Here is a 22,325-nt window from a genome sequence, read left to right on the forward strand (position 1 = left end):
GTGGAAAATCACACGTGCATCATTCTTCTTTCAGTCATAGCCACTTTTTGACCGGCCCCAGATTTACAAGCAGATGTTAAGCATCCATAATGCATGAAGATGATTTTGTCCCCAGATGCCAAGCTGCGAGACCATCGCTTGGCACCTCCGAGTGGAGAGCGCAGCATGCTGCCCCTTGTTAAAATGACTTAACAGCTGATTTCCTTTATTGAAGGTTTGGAATACCCCTAAGCACAACAGATTCCCTTGCTGAATGAGCTTGTCTTTTTGTGGTTAGAACCCGTTTATCAGAACAATTTCAGTATTCACATCCTCTAAACAAGGCTCATTAATTGCAAATTCATGACTAACAGGGTTAGGGACTAGTTAGAATTGAAAAAGCAGCCTGTAGAACAGGAATGGAAAATGCTTAATGCTCAGTGGGACACAGCATCTCACTGTGAGCATTTTTCACTGAAAACCACTGAATACGTTATAAAAGATTGTAGCCTCTTTGTAGATAGTTGATTCAGTGGCCCCCAACTCTCCCAGTGTGAAAACCTGTTTTTAAAGTGTTTGTTATTGCAAACACAATATATGCTTTGAAATGCTGAAAGTTCAAGAGACTTTTTTTAGTAGCTAGCACCTAAGAAACATGTAGCCTTCCTGAAGTGAGTTGTTTTTTCTACCCCTTTGTGTTTGTGACATTTTGCAGAGCTGTTTTTTCGTCCGGTTTCTGAGGACGTATAGAAGCTGAATGACAAAGGCTGGTCAAGGGAACAGAGGCTAACCAAAATCAAAAATGTGTGAGAGTGGATTGTTGCTACCCACAAAAGCGCTGTGTCATGTCCCTCACCATTTGTCTTACTGAAGTTCCCTGAGGCAGTGGTGGGTGTTGGAGCCCCACTGTGCTACGGCTTACAGGTTCCCAATAAAGGATGCTGGAGCCCCTTTGACCTGCCTGCTAATAAATGAATGTCCTCTGCCCCCAAACTATCGAAGTAACTCATGTTGGCAATGAAGAATGTCATAGCTGAACCATGCCAGGGGTCTGTCATCCACGCTGGGGCAGCTGCGGTGCTGCAGACAAAACCAGAACAATGTAGTCCTGGTGGTGAACAGGCCAGTCTTGATGATAAAGGGAAGGGAAAGGGTTAAGTAGTGTTAGGAAGGAGATGGAAAGCCACAGAGGGAACAATCCTATCAACTGTACTGATTTAGGAAGCGGGTGGCCCCCTGTGCTCCCCCACGCATACAGACCTGCTGAATATCCATCAGCTGCTGACAACTGCTGTATGGGAGCAGGTAACACTCTACAACGTATGCAGTTAGTCTGAGGTACATGGGCTGTGCTGGACTGATTTCGTGTGTAAAAATCAGCCGGACATGTGGAGAAAATGAGTCGGACACGTGGAGTGGGTCTCTGGCTCCAGCGCGTGCCTTGCTGGTAGGTGCGGATGGTTGCGGATGGGGAAGCAGCAGAGACCCTTTCCTGCCATCCTCGCCTCCAGACCCACATACCTGCAGCCACCTCCTTGACTGTCTCCAGGAATTTGAAGGGTTTAATCACAGCTGAGCAAGGATTTATTGGGAGAGGAGGGTAGGAGCGAAGGGGGGAGCAGCAGGGGATGTAGTGGCCGTTCACGCTTCTCCCTTCCTTGCTGCACCGTGTAGATCAGTTGCCTCTGATAGCGATTATGGCCTTTTTGTCCTGTTAGTTCCCCAACTCTTCATTACGTGGACAGTGCCAGGATGTAGGTCTTTGTTAGAGAGTAAAGATCTGGGAATGGGTTTGGCCCCCTGAAATTGTGGCACTTTATTTTGAAGTCAGAAGCATGGTATGTGGCTGCCTTTCTCTCTGTTTTATTGCTTTGCCTTACCAATCTGCCCACGTGCTCTATCATGTTTGAATTCATCCTGAAGCAGGTTGCTGTCTGACTGACTGGTCTTCAGCCCTGCAAACACTAGAGTTTAATTTAAAAAAAAATGCTGCAAGAATTAAAGAATCCTTCCCCAATCCTACTGGCCCAGAGTGAGTAATTTCTTTTGACAAGCAAGTAAAATGCCATTAGTTTTTTGCGTTATCATCAATCATTGTGGTAAATGGCAAGCAATTTTTGTGCCATGGCTGGTAAATTTTCATGACAGTTTTGCAAGGCTGGATAAGCACGCTGAGCTGCGGCAGCACTGGGAACAACAGATTTTTTCAAGGGCTGCATCCTCCTGACCTCTTTGGCCATCTCAGGCATTGGGTCTGCCAGGATCTGGCACAGCTTTTGGAACGATATTGTGGCCAGATTTGTAGAGCGGAGGCTGGGACTTGAGGCTTCAGAGGGGAAAAGTGCTCTCCCCGTTTTCCTGGTTAGAAGTATCATAGACAAATCCAGAGAGCCACCGCTTTGGCACTGTTCCTGTTTGTGGAACTTTATGCGGCAGAGGCTGGCTGGGTCTGTAATCTAGTAGAAGAAATTGCAGAGAATCTGCTTTGCTCAGAGAAGGAACAAAGCTTGGGACTTGTGCTAAGTCAATCCTTGCAAAACCTGCTGAGATCCAAAGGGGTCCCAAGAGTTGGTGGGGAAAAGCTAGATCTACCTGCAAAGACTCTTCAGGAAAGGTTCTCAGAAGTACCACATGTAGAAACCAAACCAGGGCTTTCAAAGACAAAGACCTGTTGGGACAGTAACCAAAGGGCTACCTAGGGCTTGCCTGAGCAACACAACCTGGAGATTGATAATTTCTCTGTGAAGTGTTTATTCTCTTGCAGAATCTTGGAAAGTTGTTTGCAGCTGAAGAAAAATCTTACAGTAAAGACAGCAGAATGAAAAAAACAGGAAAAAAAGTCTTTGGTTTATCCCAGCCAGAGGACCCGTTCTCATCAGAATTCGAACATTATTAGCTTGCTTGGTGGTCATTGGTGCCTGGAGTACAAACCAAATAATCATAATGCTCACTAAAGTTTTCACTAGCAACAGAAAAATGCTTTTTTTGGTGTAATATATGGTGCTGCCTTTTCAACGAAAGTACTGGTCTGAGCTATACTGGAAATTGAATTCTATCTTGTGTAAAGGGAGATTATTTCCTGAGCTTTCCTTATTCACCGTCCTAGCACATACTGCTCAAGGTAAAGGTGCACACCAAGATGATTGATTGGCAAGCACGAGGGGACCGCTGTTCCATGCAACAGGAATATAAAGAATGATATTTTTATTTTTTGACAGTAAAGGGGAAATGGCATTACTGGCAATATTCAGCAATGTACTCTGTAGCCCCAGTTAGCTCTGCATATTTTATGGCATCCATTTTCTTTCTTCGATTAAACAACATAAAACCCCATAAAATAATCCAATAAAAACAACAACTACTAGTTCAGGCAAAGTTCCTGTGGCCTTTTTAATTCTGGAAGGATTTTCCCTGCTGTGCTCTTTTTCCTCATTCCTCTAACTCCTTCCCCTTTGTTCTCAGATCCTTGTTTCCTCCAAAGAGCATAGGTATTGTTCCTAATTAACAATGCTTTCTTCGTTGCCTGTTTATGCATAGAACTGAACAAGCATGGAAAATGTATGAAAAATCCCTTACAGACCACCTCATGCAGTCAAGCAGTTGTGGGAAGTGCCAAGGGTTGGGACTGGTTTTGGTAGGAGTTAGATGTGTTCACACCTTTCAAAAATCTACTCTTTTCCATGTTCTTTTTCTGTTCTGGCTAGTGCAGTTTTAAGCAAAAGATGACCTTTACTGAGTGACCTCTTGCTTTTAGTGTCATCTCCGAAGAGGAGGAGGCATATATCATGGTGCCATTTGCCCATCGTTGTTTGTTGGTCTTCTCCCTTGTACCTTTGAAACCACTGAAAGAGGAGTATCGCCTGTATGAATATTGAGAGAAGACCTCATTCAGTGCATGCAGAGCACTTCTGTAATGCACTTTTTTTGGGCCTGTTAGTGGGCCAGGCTGTACACTCTCTCTCAAGACTAGCCACAGATGGCTACTGCTGGCCTCTTTTGTGCGTCTCCTAATCGAATAATTTGCAAGCACAACCTGCCCTGCACTGCCACTGGAGCTGAAGGATTATGCCACCAACAGTCTAATGAATGCAATAAACCCAAAGGTTTATTGTAGTACTCAGCAGCAACTCAGAAAAGTTTCTGTCCTAAGTTGTATGCCTGGATGCTTGGTAAAAGATAGTTATTAATTATATTAGTTTGAACTATATTTAATATACTACTTCCTCATATGAAATGTATGCGTCTCTGAGGTGGTGAGCAAATTTAGCGGCAGAGTGATGGACTGTCTTAAATACTAAAAAAACCCCTTCCAACTTTGAGCAAAACAATACTGTGGAGCTCATTATCTACTTCTGCAGGAAGAGATGGGGAGTTTTGACTTTGTTGTTGTTTAGGTGCTTCCAGAAACCATGACCTTCAGGTTTTCTTTTACTTGTAAAGGTGGAAAAATGACCCCTTTACAAAGATTCTCTCTCTCCTGTGAGGACTGAACTCGTTCAGGCTGCAAACATTTTTGCAGTGCTGATTTCTGATGGGAGCCTTTCAATAAAAGAAAACCAGTAAGTATCTTTGTCTTTGCAGGAGGAAACCTCTGACTTGCTTTGATTTTTTCATTATGGTTTTCAAAGCTGTGTTTCTGCATGATTGCAAGAATTCCAAGTTCAAATACTTCGGACATCTTCAGACTCGATAATGCATTCTCTCCTCTTCTTCCAGACTTTAAGGAACAGTTTTAGTTATTATAACATTGCACTGGTTTCAAGGTAAAGGACATAGACTCAGTGTTTTAGATCTTCCAGAGAAAGGCTGAACAGACCAAGTGGCTTTGATTTTTGTTCTGTAGACCTGTGTTACAGAAAACCATTCCAGCATTTTAGCCCTTCTCTCTACAGAGAAGGTACGCCACAGATTGTTGTGCTGGACAAAAAGGGGCATGTACTTCAGTTCTTGGAGATGTCTAACGGGGCATGACAGCAGGCACTCTTGAGCTCTTTGAATAATGACCAACACATCGTAACTCAGCTAACTGAACTGAAGCAGTGCGAGAGAGAACATGCTCTCTTCTTTTTCCATGGAGGCAGAGTTGTCAGCTGGTTTTGCATGCTAATGAGAAAGGGATGTTATGAGGTTGTTTGGTAGCACGAGGATCGTTTAGAGTTGCAGGTAGACTCACTGTCTCCTTTTGATCAATAGTAATAACTGTTGGTTAATGTTTATTGAATACTTTGAAAGTGTAAAGTGTAAGGCAAGTATTAGGAATTGTGTGTTTATTTGCAATTTGCAATTTGTGAGCAGTGTTTCCTGCCCTGTAGGCAGGCAAAGGACAAGACCTGATCCACCTCCCAGCACTGGCATGGCAGGAGTCACGGGAGCCCTGTTAGCGGGATGCTGGGATCGGTGAGCCAGGCGTCAACCCGTTCTCTTGGTGTGAAGAGTTTGGTTGAGTTTCAACACAATCTAGAGCTACGTTTGCTTATACCATAATTAAAGTCATTTGTATGTCAAAGACCCAATAATGTTTTCAGGTGGACTGAAAATGAGAAGCTCTAGAGTTGGCAGTAGTTTTATTAAGAAAAATGCCAATTGCTAAGGAACTCTTTGATCCACAGTTTTTAGGACCCACTGGGAAATTACAGAAATATATTGAAATGCAGTATGCGCACAAAGATTAACTGCACAAATGCACAGTGTCTCCACAGTAGTAGTAATTCTTTTCTCCACGGATGAATTTCCTTGCCAAGGTGAGTAAACATCCTTATTCCCATTCTGAAGTTCCCCAAACAGCTACATGGTTAACAGACTGAGCCGATGGAATTAGAGCAAGGTCTCCTGCTCTGGTGCCTGGCCCCCATTCTTCTCCTGGAATGACAAAATTCCTCTGTTGACATATTTTAAAGAAAACAGCATTCACTGCGGGAGATAACATTTTGATCTCATACTGCATAAGACTTCAGAGCTTCTCAGTTTTCTCTAGCAGTGTTGCAAAGCCATAGAAACAGGTCTGGTTTGTGACTGGAATAAATAAGTATAAAATTAATAGCTTTAATTTCAAGCCATTCAGGATATCTTTACACTGTATTTTCATGACTCTTTTTTTAAGCTCTATTTGCTTATCCGAGTAGGGGAAGAGCTGATTAAAAAGTGGAAATTCTGCCCCAATATGAAGATAAAATTTTAAAATATCTTCTTTCCCTTAAAAAAAATTGTGCAAAAATTGGGAATTTTCCACTGGCTATGGAAATACAAGATAATGTTAGACTGCTTTGAAGGCGTTCACATCCTCTTTGCTCATATTGTGAATATAATCTTCTATCTAGAAAACATTTCTGAGACACCTTCCCCTTTCAAAATGTTCATAAGGGGTGACACCTCCTTTTCTGACCTTGTTTCACAGATTTAAAATTTAACTTCAAAATTAAAAAATGGCCAGAAAATTCATCAATTTCTGGTGGTTTAGATAAGCTGAGAATCTCCGCTAAACATTTAGAAATTTTTAGGAAAGATGGGGGGCTCTTGAAAAAATCTGCTGTGCTTTTTTTATACAAGTTATACTTGCACTCAAAAGGAGGAGAGAGGAATTTTGATAAACTACTCCCCCCGTCACCTCCTTCTGTTTTTCATCCTGCCTTATTTTGATCATGCTTCTGCAAAAGCTTCCTCAAAATCATAAGCCATCATACTCAAGGTAGGCTGTGTTAATTTGTCTTCCCTAATAGTTAATTTATCACATGGAAAGTACTTTACTGTCAGAATCCAAATTAAAATCCTGTTTACGCTTTTCATTATTCAAAATCCAATATGCTAGTGAGCATGATGCTTAGCATATTTTGAAACATTTGGTGGGCTGAAAAAAATAGGTTGATAGCTTTACCTCTTCGGGTAGCGGAGTGGTAATTGTATCTCGCTACATCTTTAGCGTTACTGCCCTCCCCAGCTGCCGGCGGTTTTCCCGTTCTCTGAGCCATTGGTCTTTTTTCTTTTGTCAGCCATCATATTTACTGAGCAACTTTGTTCCTGCCTTGCGTTCCGCTGGTCCCTGTACCTCTTCTGTCTTGCCTTTTTCTGCTCGGTGTTTTGGCGTGGACTTTCTTCATTCAGCGTGCGTTGGATGGAGATATTCTGATAGAAACCAGTAATAACCGCTTTCATTGCAACTGCATCCCCAAATGCTTGACAGGGTTGACTAAGACATCTACAAAAGGTTATATAAAAATAGCAGATACAGAGAGAAATTGAGGTATACCAGAGGGAGGAAAGGCAAATTTCCTGGTAAGGTTTAAATGTGAGGGAGGGCTGAGCCGCAGCAAGGGCATTTCCCGAGGCCGGTGGCAGCTCAGAAAGCTTTCGGCCCTGCAACGTGGAGGCGTTTCAGTGGGACGGCGTAAGGCCAAGACAGGAGAGCAGAACAAATCCAAGTCTTGTTTTGAAAACAAATCTGGGCTAATTATGCATTGGACTTGCGATGAAGGGGCAGTCACTGGAGTTGTTTTTAGCCTGGATAAAACGTGTGGGTGAAATCTGATGCAAAACTCCAGTTTGCTTTGCAAGTTGCTGCCTCTGTCTCTAAGTACCGAGCTCTTTCTCTCTCTCTCTCTCCCTACGGGCCGACACCGGCTTTTGTCCCTCCATCAGCTCCCACCTTGTTCTACTGGTAACACCTCTTGCCACTGGGAATATCCCCAGGTCATGTTTATTTTTTTCCCCTGATGTCATTACTCAAATCCTTTTTCTTGGGGTTTCCTGTTATTTGATGCATTGCAATTGCCCTCTGCTCCACATTGCCATCTGTCTGCCGTCTATCTTCAGCTCTCCACTGGGCTTTGTAGGCTGCTTGTTTTACTTGCATGATTATATGATTTTACTTGTATGATTTATTTGTGCTTCTACACTCATGTCCTTTTGGAGAGGGCTTGGCTTATCCCAGGGCCTTTGTATTATTTTGATGTGTATTTTACATGCTTAGATAACTTTACTTATGGTGAAGCACTGAGACAAACACAGCTGGTCTAGTGTTGCTATTTTAAGGAGAATTTGATGGGGAACTGGTTTGAACATAAATCAGTGACAAGTCTTTTAAAATATAAAAGAACAAAGAAATAAATGAAGTTCTTGAAAAAGTACTTTAGCAAATAAATGCTTGCTTAGCTTGTGAAGACTTAGGGCCGGATGCCATGACTTGCAGTACATCCCGGCTTCCCTGACAGGGCGAGCATGTGCAGGATGATCATCCCGTGGGTGGGGCACTCTCATTTCACTGTAAATAAACAGCACCAGCAAACAGATTTTCCCACAGCTCCGGACGCAGTGCAGCTTGCCTGGGCGCCCTGGGACCCGCTGGCTGTTCCTAGTGGGTCTAAGGTCAGGGCAGGAGAGAGCAGGGTGATTTTATGCAGACGGTATGAAAATGTTCCTTGGTGGCTCTAGATTTAATTCCTGGTTCTGTCATGTGTTCCCTAGGTGACTTTGGCTGGGTCTCCTCATTTCCCTTATGCTGCTGGATTCTCTGTAGACGGTTCTGCCCGGGGAGCTGTCAGGGACAAGCAGGAGGGTGTGATCGTCTCTGCTGGGGGAGCTCCGGTCCCCCCCCGCCCTCCGTCTGCTTCAGCAGTGTTTCCCGAACTGTTTTGCTTTCTGTCCCCTCACTGCCCACGAACTCAAACTCTCTGTGCCTCCCTCCGCATGCCATTAATGCATGTGGATGTGGCTCTATGAATCACGTACTCTCTTCTCCTTATATCTTCCTGCAAACTTCACTTATTTTTTCCTTGCTCTTCCCTTCTTATACAGAAAAAGTTGCCTGACTCACCCATACCCCCAAATTCCCTAGATGTTATGTCTGAATTCAATGATTATTTTAATTTATAGTGCTTGGCTTAATGTAGCTTAAAACATGTGTATTTTAGCTAGCAGCTCCCCAGGGACCTTGTTCAGAACTAATTGCTTGCTGTTTGTGCAATTCTTCAAATATGTAAAATGCTCTGTAAGGACTCAGAATTACTAGACTTTGCTCCAGTCTAGTCTTAAAGATGGGTAGGGGTGGCTAGCCAAAGTGTAAGCCTGGGAATCAGGATGTATTGGTCCAAATTCTTGCTCTGCAGAGACTGTATAATTTTAGGCGAGATACTAAACTGGCCTATGGCTTGAATTTCCTGTAAGGGAAGGATATATACATATATATATTTTTTTAATTGAGCTAAAAATGCATGTTGAAGACTGAATACTGGGATGCTTGGAAATTACAATTGAAATTTATTATCATAGCCATTATTAGTAGTACTTCACTCAGAGTGAATTTCGTTTAGATCATGTTTTCCCCCATTACAGGGAGGAGGAGGAGTGGGGAGGAGATAAGAGGATTTCTAAAATAGCTCTGAAAAAGTCTCCTTTCTCATCAGTTTGAGCATGTTCCATCTGCTGTGAGCACATTCCTGGTTTATTTGCTTAAATATCTTTTCCTTCTGTTTCTATTTTAAAGTTCTTTTGGCGAAGATTTTCCTTTCCAATTACTGCTGCTGGTGGGATATTGCAAGCAAGCATTTACCTTTCAGTTTTTGTAGTTAATTGAATGGGAGGCAGTGGAAGTCCCTGCACCACTTCCCGTAAGTGCTGGGCTGTTTAAATCCCCCTTGCAGCCCTTAAGTTATCTTCTGAGCCCTGGTGATTACTTGTACCTTCTCCTTTCCTTTTGTGGTTGTAATTGAGAGAAAAGGTTTAGAGCTGCAGAATTCATGGGGTCGGATGCATTTAAGCCTGGGATTGCATTTTAGCATGGTTTTTTCTTGCTCCAAGTTGGCAGGCTGGGGACACTTCTGCTTTCCCACTCCATTCGTCTATCATGTTTCCAGCTTTATATTCCCCAGTAAACAGAGGACGCGCTGCTCAGGAAAATAACACTGCCGGGGATACCAAATGTATCCTGGAGTCTAAATTGAAATGAGCTCCCTCTATTCTGCATTTATAGCTGGAGAACAGGACTAAATTCACTCGGGAAGCAGTTATTTTATTGATTCCTTGCTCCAAATAGCTTTGACATTTCCCTCCCCCCCACCGGCTACCTCCTTTTAAGATCCTCTGGGCAGAAGCAGCACGAAAGGCCAGGCGTGTGGACGTCGGCTTCTGCTGGGCCTCCTTCTCCCTGGGGAGGCGAGTCCAAGGAATAAATCGTGAGCAGAGTGGGGACATGGGCTGTGCCGGGGGCTGCGGCAGGCGAACTTTGGGTGAGCTCCATCCCTAGTCATCTGTCCCGGTTACTTCTCTGCTAGCTGCGTTATCAGAATTACACCTAATTTGTGATGTTTGGAAGGAAGGCGTGCAGCTCTTAACAGGATGGTTTTCTGTCTGAAAACTGTGTTTTGTCAGAAAAAAGTATTTTATGGAAATGTGTCAGTTTTGCCAAATTTCCAGTTGACTGGCATGAACTGGAAAGGTATGTTTTGTTCCCCCTTTTCTTTTTTATTTCATAATTTATTTCATAATTAGCTTTACTTATAAAAGAGAATTTAAGCCATCTTAGTGGTAACCGTTACTTTTTTGACTGTGCTTCTGTGAAATATTTCAGTAGGATCATTTTGATGTTTTCGAGCCCAGAAATGGCACAGTTTTTGTCAGGTGGTAAATTTAAGAATATCTGTGTTTTTTGTTTTTTTTTTTTTAATTTTATTTTTTCCATTCAGTTGTATTTATCTTTACAACTCCCTAGGAGATGGAAGAGCAGCACTTCCAATATTTTATATTTGGGAAAGGGAGGTAGAAGAAAACTAAGTGATCCACCCAAGCATATAAATGAAACCTGGCACAGAGCAGGGCAGCGTACCCAGCTCTTGGACTCGCACGCTAATCAGTCACCATCCTTTCTCCAGTTAATGTCAGCTCTGGTAGGAATTTCCTATTCTTTTTCATAGCCTGATTTATCAACACTTACAACATTTTTTGTGCCTGTGGAGCTTGGGGGTAGATTTAAAGATATGAATCACCTATCTGAAGAGTAGTAGACTCAAACCTTCCATATGTAAGGCTGCTTTGATTTGAATTTCTTGACTTTTTCTGAGTGAGAAGCTGAATTCAGTTTCTTCCTTCTTTCAGCCTTTCTGGCTCTCCTGATATCCAAAAATGCAAAATGACATCTTGTCTCAGCCCACCAGAGCAGATGCATTGCAGGAGATTAGACTGGAAATTTCCCTAAAATGCAGTGTTCTGAGATGTTTTTGGAAAATGTAGCTGGGAAGCAGAGTATGTGATGTTCACTTGATGCTAACCCAGCAAGACAGTAAATATACAGCAAGGGAATTCTGTAGGCACAGGCACCAAGACAGCATTGCCAAAAACCAGAAGGCCTCCTGTTAAGGGACAGTGCCCTGAAGGAGGAGCCAAGTGGTGAGCCAAGAGGATGGGCACCAGGAGAGCCTCATCTGCTGGCCGGATGGGCAAAGCCAGCGTCATAGCTATATTCGACCACAAGAGAAGAAACAGCAAAGCTTTCTGTCCGGGAGGGATAGATGCCAGCCAGTGGGTTAGTCCAGGAGGTGTGCGGGTGTTCGAGTGTGCTGCATGTTTGGGGAAGGTTAGGAAAGGCTGGGAACAGCCCAGGGTGGTGACGACAGAGGTCACCGCTTATCTGCAGGATCTGCACGTGTTTGGCCTCTGGAAACTCTTGTTGCGCATCCCCTTTCTCTAATTGAAATGTTCCCCTGAATAAACCGTGCTCTCTCTTCTTCCTCAAGCATTTTTACCCCATCTGCTTGGTACCCTGGGACTGGATAGGAGGAGCAGGGCAGGGTGCGTGTTTGTGAGCACGTGGATAGATGTGGATATTTGAGGCTGTTGCATCCTTACCCATAGTCTTTGGGGGAACCAGTGGATGGAAGTGAAGAGAAGCAACAGCTTCAGCATCCACGGAGGGGGAAGCCGAGCGCTGGACCCTGAGGGGTTAAAGTCTGCTCCTATGTGGCAGTGAACTGGGGGTGGTTGCTTTGCATCCCCTTGGGTAAACTGACCTGGTAGTTTCAGATCAGAGTAGAAGAAAGTAAATGCTATGGAGTTAAGATACTTGTAGTGCAAGACTGGGTAGGAGGACATATTAAGCTTCTGACAGATGGAAAAAGGCTGATGAATCCTAAAATCATGGATGAAATCCAGCTGTCCTGTGCCCCCTGCTTCTCTTGCCCAAATACCTTTAATTAGTCAAGGCCGTGACTTGGGTGGAATTTTAGGGTAGAAGGTTGCAGACTTGTTGTCAAGAAAAACTTGGGAAATTGAGGAGATGATGGGGAGGCAAATTTGTCAAAAGGTATAATTTTATCTGGGAATGAGAAAACTTAAAAAGCTTTTTTTTTTTTATCATGCTCAGATAATTTTTTTCAAGAGTCATTGACTAATTCTAAAAAAAAAATCATTGAATCCTTTGCTTGAAGGCCTGAGTCTCTGTCTCGGTAAATAACAAGTCAGTCTGAAAGGAAGCCACGTAGATGCCTGTAAGAGAAAAGCTGGACCTTGCAGGAAGGATGTGGTCCAGTGTAGTTAGTACAAAATAAATGAATGTTCATCTGAAAAAGGAGGAAGAGATGATAACAAAGGGGCACGTAAGCTTTGTGGCGTGTTGTTTGGAGATATGAATGTCAGTGGAGAAACATGAAGGAAGCAATCAGAAAAATATCAAGTAAAATTCTCTCCCTACAGGAAACTTTTTCTTTTCAGATTGGTTATGCCAGGCATGAATTTGGTCCATCAAGTTCAATAAAGCCTTACAGGGAGAAGTAAGGGCATCATCAAAGCAGGGTGAATTAATTCCATCTCAGAGGAGAAGACCACCCATTGAGTCTTGCAGGCGCTTTGATCCAAAACCATGAACTCAGCTAGAACTTAAAGGAAATTTTTAGCAGCGTAGTGTGAGCACCAACCGGCCACGAGGCATCGGGGCAAATCTGTCACAATTAACTGTTAAGTAACGCTTCAAGTCTCAGCAGTGCTGTTTCATTCCTCCATACAACTAAGAGGTCCCTCTTGGCTTTGCTTTTAATTAATTAAGCCACAGTAGTGGTGAAGGCAACACTACAGCAGTTGCTTTCAGCCTAATTGTTCTCCAGGCATGTTTGCAGCTCTCCTGTAGAAATCCCAGCCTTGTTTCAGGACTCAAGCTGCACAAATGAAGTTGCTGCTATTAAGGCAGTTTGTTTCCCATTCCTTGGCAATCTGTTCCTAATGTAGAGTCCCACTGCAGCACGGACTTATTATTATCTTTTAACAAATGACAAAAAAATTATTTAAACAAATGGCAAAAGCATTTGCCATCTACTGAACTGCTTTTAGACTCTCCCTGTGCTTCAGAAATTAAGGTTTTCCATGTTGGCATCTATGAGTTTCGGCAGCAGAGTTTTACGATTATGTAACAATTAGGAAACAAGCCCAGTTTGATAGACCCCAGCGCAACTGCAAAATTGTTTTTGTCCCTCAGTCCAGGGTCTATGATAACACATTTCCTTCCTTCCTGCGTTATGGTCTTCAACCAACAGAGCATGCTTTCTCCATGCAGGCCTCTCCCCAGTATTTAGGGGGGGTTGACAAACAGAGGGTTGACAAACAGAAGGATTTATTTTGTATCACAGTGCTCTGGTTTTCAGTCTTAAACTGCAGGACAGACACAACAAATTGAATCAACTTATGCTTAGTCACATCTTTTTCATTTATATCAAACTGGTGCCACTGAAGCAGAAAACATTCTTACTCTCTCCACATTGTTCAAGCTGAAAACTAACCGGCTTTGCACATAATGAAACTCATACTTCATCTCTTTAAAATAATGGGACCAGTTTTATATTTTGAAAACAGAGTGACTTACAGTTGCAATGCATCAGTCTATTATTGATGCAAGAGGGAATATTTCCTCTTTCATCTTTCCTGTTTCCCTCTTTGGATTTATTTATATGAAGTCCATAACTAAAGCAATCCCTGTTGTTTCCCAACAGAATTAAGACGGCCCCAGGTGTGAAGATAACGGATGTCAGAGTCAGTGATGCAGACCAGTGGGGGATCCAGGAGGAGACGGACAGTGAGAGGACCACTGCCATTATCACATGTGTGCACAACGATCCAACCGCGGAGAACAGGTAGGCAGCTGAGCGCTTTCGTGCGTTAACTCTTGCTGAAATGCCGTGCGAGACACACAGTGACTCCTTTAATAAATGGGGTTACTCTTTTAGTAGCAGTGTATTATCCTTCTCGGCGTCCTTGGAAAAGCTATAGGTGATCTGTGAAGAGCTTTCTTCTCTTACATTTCACTTCTGAGCTTCAGAAGTAGATGATCTACTTAAACTGGAGGCAATCAACTGGTCCTAGCTCATGTTTGCTTTTCTTGCACCTTCAGGCAGTGGGAGAATTCCTGTTGCCAAAGAACTAACAAAAAGAAATGGATTAAAATAGAGAAATATGAAGAATAATTGAGAGCAATATGGGACAATGCTGTCTCCTTTATTTGAAAAGCTATAAAGGTAATAGCTATTAAGTGTTATTCATTATTGCTGCAAAACACCTATGAGTGTCTATGAAATGTCTCATGAATACTGTGTATGTTTATTGTGGTAATGCTCCAGCAAGCTATATCAAAAGTAATGAGAAATTTACACTGTTAGTCAGAATTATGTATTTTTCAGTACAAGCAATTTCTCTCTATTATCGTGCGGTTACTCTACACTTAAAGTACACTTTGCATACATTTAGTTTGAAATTGTATCATAATTAGAAAACCACAAAACTTTATGTCAAAACTTTAATTTCAGGAGTCTTCCTTCTGCATACATCCTTTTCTGAAAGCTCCTTTAAGGGAGAAAAAAATAATATTAGTGTGTTAGTGATTGTGTAGACTTAGGAAGATTGTTGCTGAAGGTTGGGAGTGCAAAGTGAGTTTCTGCTTCGTTTCCTATTTGGTTTCTGAAGCTGTATTAGAGGAACAAACTAATCCCACTTAATTTTGAATACCTGCGATACATGTGCTGAAGTGTAAGCTATTTGCTGTGGGTTCCTTTTCAGCGACAGGGAGACGGAGGCACTGGTAAGGTGAAGCAGGCCTGTGAACAGCGAGCGAAAAGTGTTTCTTTCCAGTAAAGATGCAGAGACTGGAGGTGACTAACTCAGACGCAAACATTTGCATTGTAAATGCATGAAGTGAAGGGAAGTGATTCCCAGGCTCTGTGTCTCTAGTTAAGTCAAGGGGTACAGAGCTTTCTGGCATGAAATGTCAGGAAAACATTTCAGTTCATTAGCTGCTTCATTGAATTCCTCTCCATTAAAACAAAGAAAGAAAAAGTCTCCTCTTGCTTCCTAAACGCATTTATAAAAGTTGTAAATTTGAATTTGTGGCTGTAGGCAATTCTAGCCCATCTTCATCATTTTTTTGCTGGGGTTCACAGGCTATTATAGTGATAATTCAGAGCTCTGGCAGCTTCGTTTGGCACCGTCTGCTTTGTCTCCGAATCCTTGGTCTTTCAGCAAGATTTCCCAGTTCCTCAAAAAGCGGTTAAAGAAGCCAGTGTGTCCCATTAGCAGGGGGAGCCCGCCCAGCGGAGGGGAACCGCAGCCCTCGTCCTGCTGTCACGTGTCGGCACACGACGATCTCGGCAGTGAAATCTCGACCTGGATTGCCCCAGACAGTGACCTAGGCGCTCGCGCAGTGTCCGCTCTCAGCTGAGCGTGGTGGGTCGGGTTTTCTGCTAAAACAGCGGTGACCTCTGTTCTGTTTGGAGCAATGTGGAAAGCCATCGGTTTGGAAGTGCAATGCTGAGATTAAAGGAAGACTTAAGACTGTTTGGTGCTACAAAGGAATCTGTCTATAGAAACTAAGTGACGATTTTTTAAAGTTAGACAAAAAATAGGGAGAACACTGAAACTTATTGCCTTGTGCGTGGTTTCACTAATCCATGAAATTATACCTGTCACAGTAACTTAGTTTTTATTAAAACCACTTTTTGCTTTGTGTTGAACTGTTAAATTGCACAAAAGCAACGAATCTCAAGTTAATTAATACTTTGACCCTTTCCTTTGTGAGATTAGTTTTAATATTTTTGGATTAATTAAAGTATGCAAATAGAAACTGCTGAAAGATTGTTTCCAGATTTGCAATATTGTAGTGCTTAGAGTAAATATTTAACTTTGATCTTTATTTTAATTTGCTTTTTTGGTCATAATGGTGGCACTCTTGTTTCTTTTGAAGAGCATTAAAAATTTATGTGGGGATTCTGCTGCTTTATTTAAATCAATGGGGACTTGAACTTACTTCTGTTAAGGTCAGTGTAGCAAAACTGTCACTGGACTGGATTCATCCATTCCTCCTTTTAGTAATTCAAGTAGCTTCATTAAAGGCAGTTTATGTATGAGTGGAAGCACAGGATCAATCTCTTTCATTGTCGAGCAGAAGCTATTGGTAAACAGAATAGTTCCTACCTCAGGGGAGCCAGTTTTCTCTCTTGGAAGTCACTTTAATTCTGCTGACTTGGAGGCGTTACGCTGCTAGAGGCAGGGTGAGCTGGGGCTGAGCCTCCGAGCCCAGAGGAAGAGGAGACCTGCAGGGAGGAAGAGGCTGCTGAGTTTGCCACCGTTGGCGACCACCCTCGGCTCCGCTCCGCAGTCGTGCGGAGAGCCTCGGCGGCCACCCATGCTGCCATCGGGGAGGTTCGGGGAAAGTGAGGGACTCCGCGAGTCAGAGCGGTGCTTGCCCAAGTCTTGGTGGCTATCCGCGATGCCCTTCGCTCAGAGATCTGGTCTCTGCTGCTCGCGCTTCGGCTGCTCGCTCTTCCCCAGTGTGCGATGCTGATAAGAGCCCCAAAGGGCTGTTGAGTCAGACCAGACATTGCCTGCAAGAGGAACAGCAGCTTTCGGCTGTAACGCGTTCGTGATCCAGCCTTCATTCCTTTTAGCTAGTGTTATCTCCTGGAGCCTTTTCAAATTTGCTTACTTTTCTAATCTTTCTCCTTCTCCTCTCTGCAATGTTATTGTTATCGTGAGTTTTTCATCTCCATTTCTCACATTTCCTCGTGCAAATTGAGTGTTCATTAAAATGTTTTAAATTAAGACCTTTCCTCCTTTCATGCAGAGGGCATCATGCCTTTTTTGTGCAACACTTTAAAAAAAAAAACTTATCACAATGTTTCAGGCAGTTTACATTATATTCTATTAAAAATCCATTTTGTCCAAGGTTGTCACAATTCATAGATTAAAGCTTTCCAGAGTGTGTTTTGTTAGGAATACATTTATAAATTCACCTCTTTAGTAGTCCCATAAGCTTGTATTTAAAACCTCTTTTTGATAATGCAGTTGAACAAAGAGCATTAAAAGAAGAGATTTATTTTAAATATACACACGCAAGTGTGTATGCACACACCTATCCTGATCTGTGGAGTCTCACTTTGCCCCTACTGCTGTCATCTCAAAGGACTCTTTTGGTAGCACATTGAGCAAGGTGATTGATTGTTGCCGTGTGTGTTCATTCTCTCTTGTATTCTCTCCTTGAAGCAGGACTCTTTGAATCTCCTTTTGGTAGGGCTAGCTGAACCAAAAGGGTGCTTTGTTTCAAAAAGACACAGTTTCTACTTCAAGCACAAATACCACTGCATTATAGAGACTGCTGGGACCGGGTACTTCCATTCCATAGAAAAGGATCTTTGCGGATTTCTGTGATGAGTGCGGAGTGCTTCTTGCAAGGAGCAGGGAAAATCGAGGCTGGTGGACTTGGATAAAAGTTGTGTGGTTTCAACCTCCCACACAGAATAACTGTGTCTGTGAAGGATTGGGATCTTATCCTGAGGTCTACGGCTGTACGCAGAATTGTTGAAAAAGTATTTTTGAAATACATAGAAGGCCAAAATTTGGTAGCCTGCCAGACGCAAATCGTTTGTAGTATCCAGAAAACTGATCCTATTCTTGTAAAGACCACGGATGTTTTTTCCACTGTGTTCATCAGAAGATGAATTGAGCCTTGCAATTTTTTTGTCCTTTGCACGTCAGAGCTATCTGCAAGCACCTTGGGAACATAGCCACAAATTGTGCTGCCATAAGACCAGTTCAACACACCTTGGAAAAAATGCTCCAAGAACATGGTCTGGTTTTGGCCCATTGCTCAATGCTGACACGCAGAGGAATGGGATATCAGGACTTTGCAGAGTGATTCAGCATTTTGTAGGACTAGATTATTTCAAATTGTTGGTGAGTGGGAGCTGGGTTTCTAAAGCCTCTGTTGAAAGGCCCCACAATACGACAGCTTTCATGATGCTTGGTTTCTCCCCTGGAAAGCTGAAGGAAAGAACAAAATCTTAATGAGACCTGAACCTGTGGCTCAGGAGTGACAAGATATCACTAACGCAAAAACTTAGACAATCTTCAAAAAAGTCTTCAGAGCAATTTTTTTCAGTTTTCGTCAAGAAGTATTTATTTTGTTGCCTGTAAATTTGTATTTTTTAATTGATGCAAACTAGCTCCACTATCTGGCATTTGAAATCGTCTGACTTTAAACTGGGATAAGAATGTCAGAGTCCATAGTGATCATTCCATTTCTTTACTGTTTTAAAAGGTGCTCACAGAATTCAAATAATTTGAATGATTTTATAAAATCATGATTGTGATGTGTGCGTATATATATAGATATGTCTTTAAATCAAGAAAATGGTAGAATCTGCTATTTCATGTGTTTTTAGGTATGTAAATAGATCCTCCAATTTTGAAATAATAATAATACATATATATTTTTTTTGTGCTTGGGAATACTCCTCGAACTAGAAGTATCACTCAAAAGGAATATATAAAGTTGGCTGCCGGTTAAGATGTCTGCATATATTTAGCAAATGCAAATACATATTACTGGAGCTCATGGTCAACTGAGCAAAAATGCTGTGTTGCTTGGTTTTGTTTTTAAAGCTCTGGGTATGTCTCAAAAATAAGAGCTGAGATTCTTTCCTCTGGCTTCTCATCTCATCATCAACAGCCTTGTTTTGCTATAATCCCTTTATTGTTGGAAATACCATTTTCCCCACTAGGTATTCCAGTCCCTCACCTTACCAAGCTCAATAAGCAGACTCTCCCTGGATCCCACGTGGGTCTGAGGGGGCTTCCTAGCTTCAGTTCAGCCTTGGCTCTGCCAGATTTGGGCTGCTTCTCGTGGCACTGTGGTGTTTCTGCACTGAATTCCCCATCACTCTGTACTCCAGAATGGCTTTTTAATTTGGGCCCCATGCTGCATCCAAGCAGCATGAGAGATTCCCACTGTCTCCAAAACCGAGCCTGCTCTGCTCCAGGTTGTTTGATTAGCTCCTTTAGCAGCTCGGTTGGCTGTGGAGCATCCGTGCTCTTGGTTGGTACAGTGCACAGTGTGCTGAAGCTAGAACGAGGAGCTTGGGTGCTTCTGTTAGATAAATCAGCCTATAGGTATGGGTGGCTGCAACTTGCTGTAGCACACGGCAGTGTACTGTTACCTACAGTGTGGAAGGCACCAGGACATGCAGTGAAACACTGCAGATGTGTTTACTGCCAGAGGAACTTGCTTGGCCCCAGGACATTGAGCAGGTAAAGTGCCATCAGCAACAACAGTTGGCTGACAGAAGATCAATTTTGTGTGTTGCTCCTACACAAAAGAGCGGTAAGTGTTATAGACAGCCAGCCTTGTTCTGCCTTATTTTAGGCCCATGGAAAGGCAGTGGGCTGGATGCCATTAAGTTCACACAGTACCGAGAAAAGTACATGAGTAAGAGGAGCAGAGGGAGCAAAGAAACACAAGGCGGTGCATAAAGCAGGTGGGAAAGCCAATAGAGAAGAGCTGGGGAAAAAAGCCAGAGAGATGGGCAAGGGAAAGCTGATGGCTGTCAGCCCCCTATGCCAGACTGGTCTGATATAAGTGAAGCAGTTGGACTTCTGCAGGCTCCCATCCTTCCTTACACTTGGGCTCTCCTTTCACCAGGAAAGCCATATCTGGATCTTTGAAAAGGAAAGTTTTGCTTTTTTTTAAAAGAAAAAAAAAAAGCTTAAGGGATGGGAAGAAGTCATAGACTCTTCAGCAAAGACCCTGGAGAAAATGGGATCGCACTGTGGGAGGGAATGGGTTTGGGAAGGGCTGAGCTGGGGCAGGATTTACATGTTGTTCGCAGGCTCCTGCTTGCCAGTGGTGTTCACACAGGGGCTGGAGCTGCTCCTCAGAGAAAGGATGACACCAAGCCCCCAAATTCAGGGCCAGGGCATCCTGATACTGGGGAAGTCACTGGGTAACATCTGTTCTGTCACGCGGGGAAAAGCTGTGTGTGCAGCGTAGTGTGCTGGCTTGGGCGTTTCCCCCCAATTCTTATGCACTTGTCATTTTGCTTAGGTCAGAGGTGTCATGGGCAAAGAAATGTGCTTTGACTGTAGAATGGAAATGGCCTACAGTTCCTGCAGGAGTTCATTCTCTGGCCTTTGGCCAGACCCCAAGACAGCCCTGTCTCTTGAGCCATTGGTGAAGAGGGTTTTATCCTTAATGCGCCAGTTTTAAGGTTGTGACCCCTATTATGAGTGATGGAGTCTGGTAAAGAGTGTTCCAGTGAGAAGCATCCACATGTATTTTCAAGCATAAATGACTCAACAGAGTCTCAAAGAAAACCTGAGTTATAAGAATTTTAACTAACCTTTATTCTTTACATGTATGCCTCTGTGTATAAAAGAACGCAAGCCTCCTTGAAAATGCTTCTCTAAAATAAAAGCACTGACATCTCACAATAGCTTAGAGAGGACATAAAAATAATAGATAAATTAACAGCAGTAGGAAGGACCACTTAGTGTAGAAAGCTGTAGTTCTAGGATCAAATGGGAACATATAATTTCTGGAGTTTTTCCTCATTCAAGGCCAGGAACAATGAAATTGTCTATCGCTTTCCTGTAGGGAGCCTAATAGCCCGGTAACCACATGAATCCTCTCCTGGCCTGCCGGCTTTTTCAGATGACTGTTTCTTCTTCTTACTTAGTTAGGCTCATTGCTGCTTTGGCGAAGTCCCCAGTAGAGATGGATCACAAGGATTACCAACTGGTAGTTCAGATAATTGCTTCCTGGCCCCAGTTCACCAGTCCAAGAAGATTGTAACTCAGTGACTCTTCTCATTCCATCCTTGCTGTGCTGGTATGGTACCTTTATTATGGCCCAAGGATATCTTTTTGAACAAATATACCTTTGGTAGGTGAAAAGAGCTGTTGAGCAGTGCAGTAGGGAACCCCCACAAGGTAAATGTACTGTTGTCTTGTAAAATTTGAAAAATGCATAACTTCTTTTGGGAAGAACTCAGTAGTGTTCACTTGTGGAGTGGAGTAAGATGATACAGTGCAAACAGAAGCGTGAAGATGACTTAGAAAACTAATATTAGGTAAAGGTCCGTTAACTTGCTATGCTAGTAAAATGCTCTATGTAAATCCAGAGAAATATGCCAGAAAATTCCTTCTGCCAGTGTAGTGTATTTGTGTTTGTCTAAGGGGCATATGCTGAATGACAAAAATCACTTTTTAGCTTACAAAAGTTAAGTTTTGCTTAGAAGGCTCAGTTGTACCTTGATAAATATGCTGCCATGCCCTTGTTAGGTAGAAAAGCCTCTGATTGCAAGGTGTCTTTGTAGAGGATAGGTATAATGTTATGAGAAGCATCAAACTTGGGCTATATGTAGGGTATCCCCTTAGTAAGGGACAGAGGAATTATATAACTCAAACTGAGAAGACGACAAAGTTTCTTAGGTGTAGAAAGGAGTGTGCTGAGAAACTCTTCTTGCCTCTCATCCTCTGCCTTTTCAGAAGCAATAGGAAGAAAATTCTGGCAAGTAGAGGGTTGTAGCATGAGAAAGGGAACATACATGTTTGGCCGGCTGGTCATGTTCGCCCCCTGATTTTGATTCTTGCCTCAAAAGAGCCAATTCTGATTCACTGAATTCGCTTGATAGCTGTTTATCACCCATGTTTGTGGATGAAAACTTTTTTTCCAAAAGACTGGTTCCTACTTCTAGAAGTGGTTGGACAGGAAAATTTTGAGCTTAGAATTTAAGACATTTTGATTTTGATCTCCTTTCTCTGTATTAACAGTTTAGGAAGCATAAGGAAAATGGAAGCTATTTTTTAATATCTGACTTTGCTTTTGAATATAATTTGTGTTAATGATTTTTAAAAAGAGATCGCTGGAACTCACTGGCCCGTTAGTTTCTTCCTTGGTGCAGCAATGAACATGCCAAGAAGTGGCATAAACTCTTCACAAGACTGGTCCGCAGAATCTGATCCAAAACCTACTGGCATTCCTGAGGACTAAAGACTAGATCAGACTAAATCCAGCCATTTTGAGTGATGTTTCTTTTGAAAGATGGGCCCAATCA

At 42.7% G+C, this 22,325-nt stretch overlaps 1 protein-coding gene across 1 annotated transcript in view; it reads left to right on the forward strand.

Annotated features, from left to right (window-relative positions):
- TMEM132B (transmembrane protein 132B) overlaps positions 1 to 22,325 on the forward strand; it is a 227,971-nt gene that overhangs the window by 65,811 nt on the left and 139,835 nt on the right. The window contains exon 3 of the mRNA XM_026058871.1: positions 13,941 to 14,081. Within this exon, the coding sequence (XP_025914656.1) occupies positions 13,941 to 14,081 (141 nt within the window). The remainder of the gene's footprint in view (positions 1 to 13,940; positions 14,082 to 22,325) is intronic.

The sequence above is a fragment of the Apteryx rowi genome, unplaced genomic scaffold (assembly GCF_003343035.1).
Source record: "Apteryx rowi isolate R43461 unplaced genomic scaffold, aptRow1 scaffold_15, whole genome shotgun sequence".
NCBI lineage: Eukaryota > Metazoa > Chordata > Aves > Apterygiformes > Apterygidae > Apteryx > Apteryx rowi.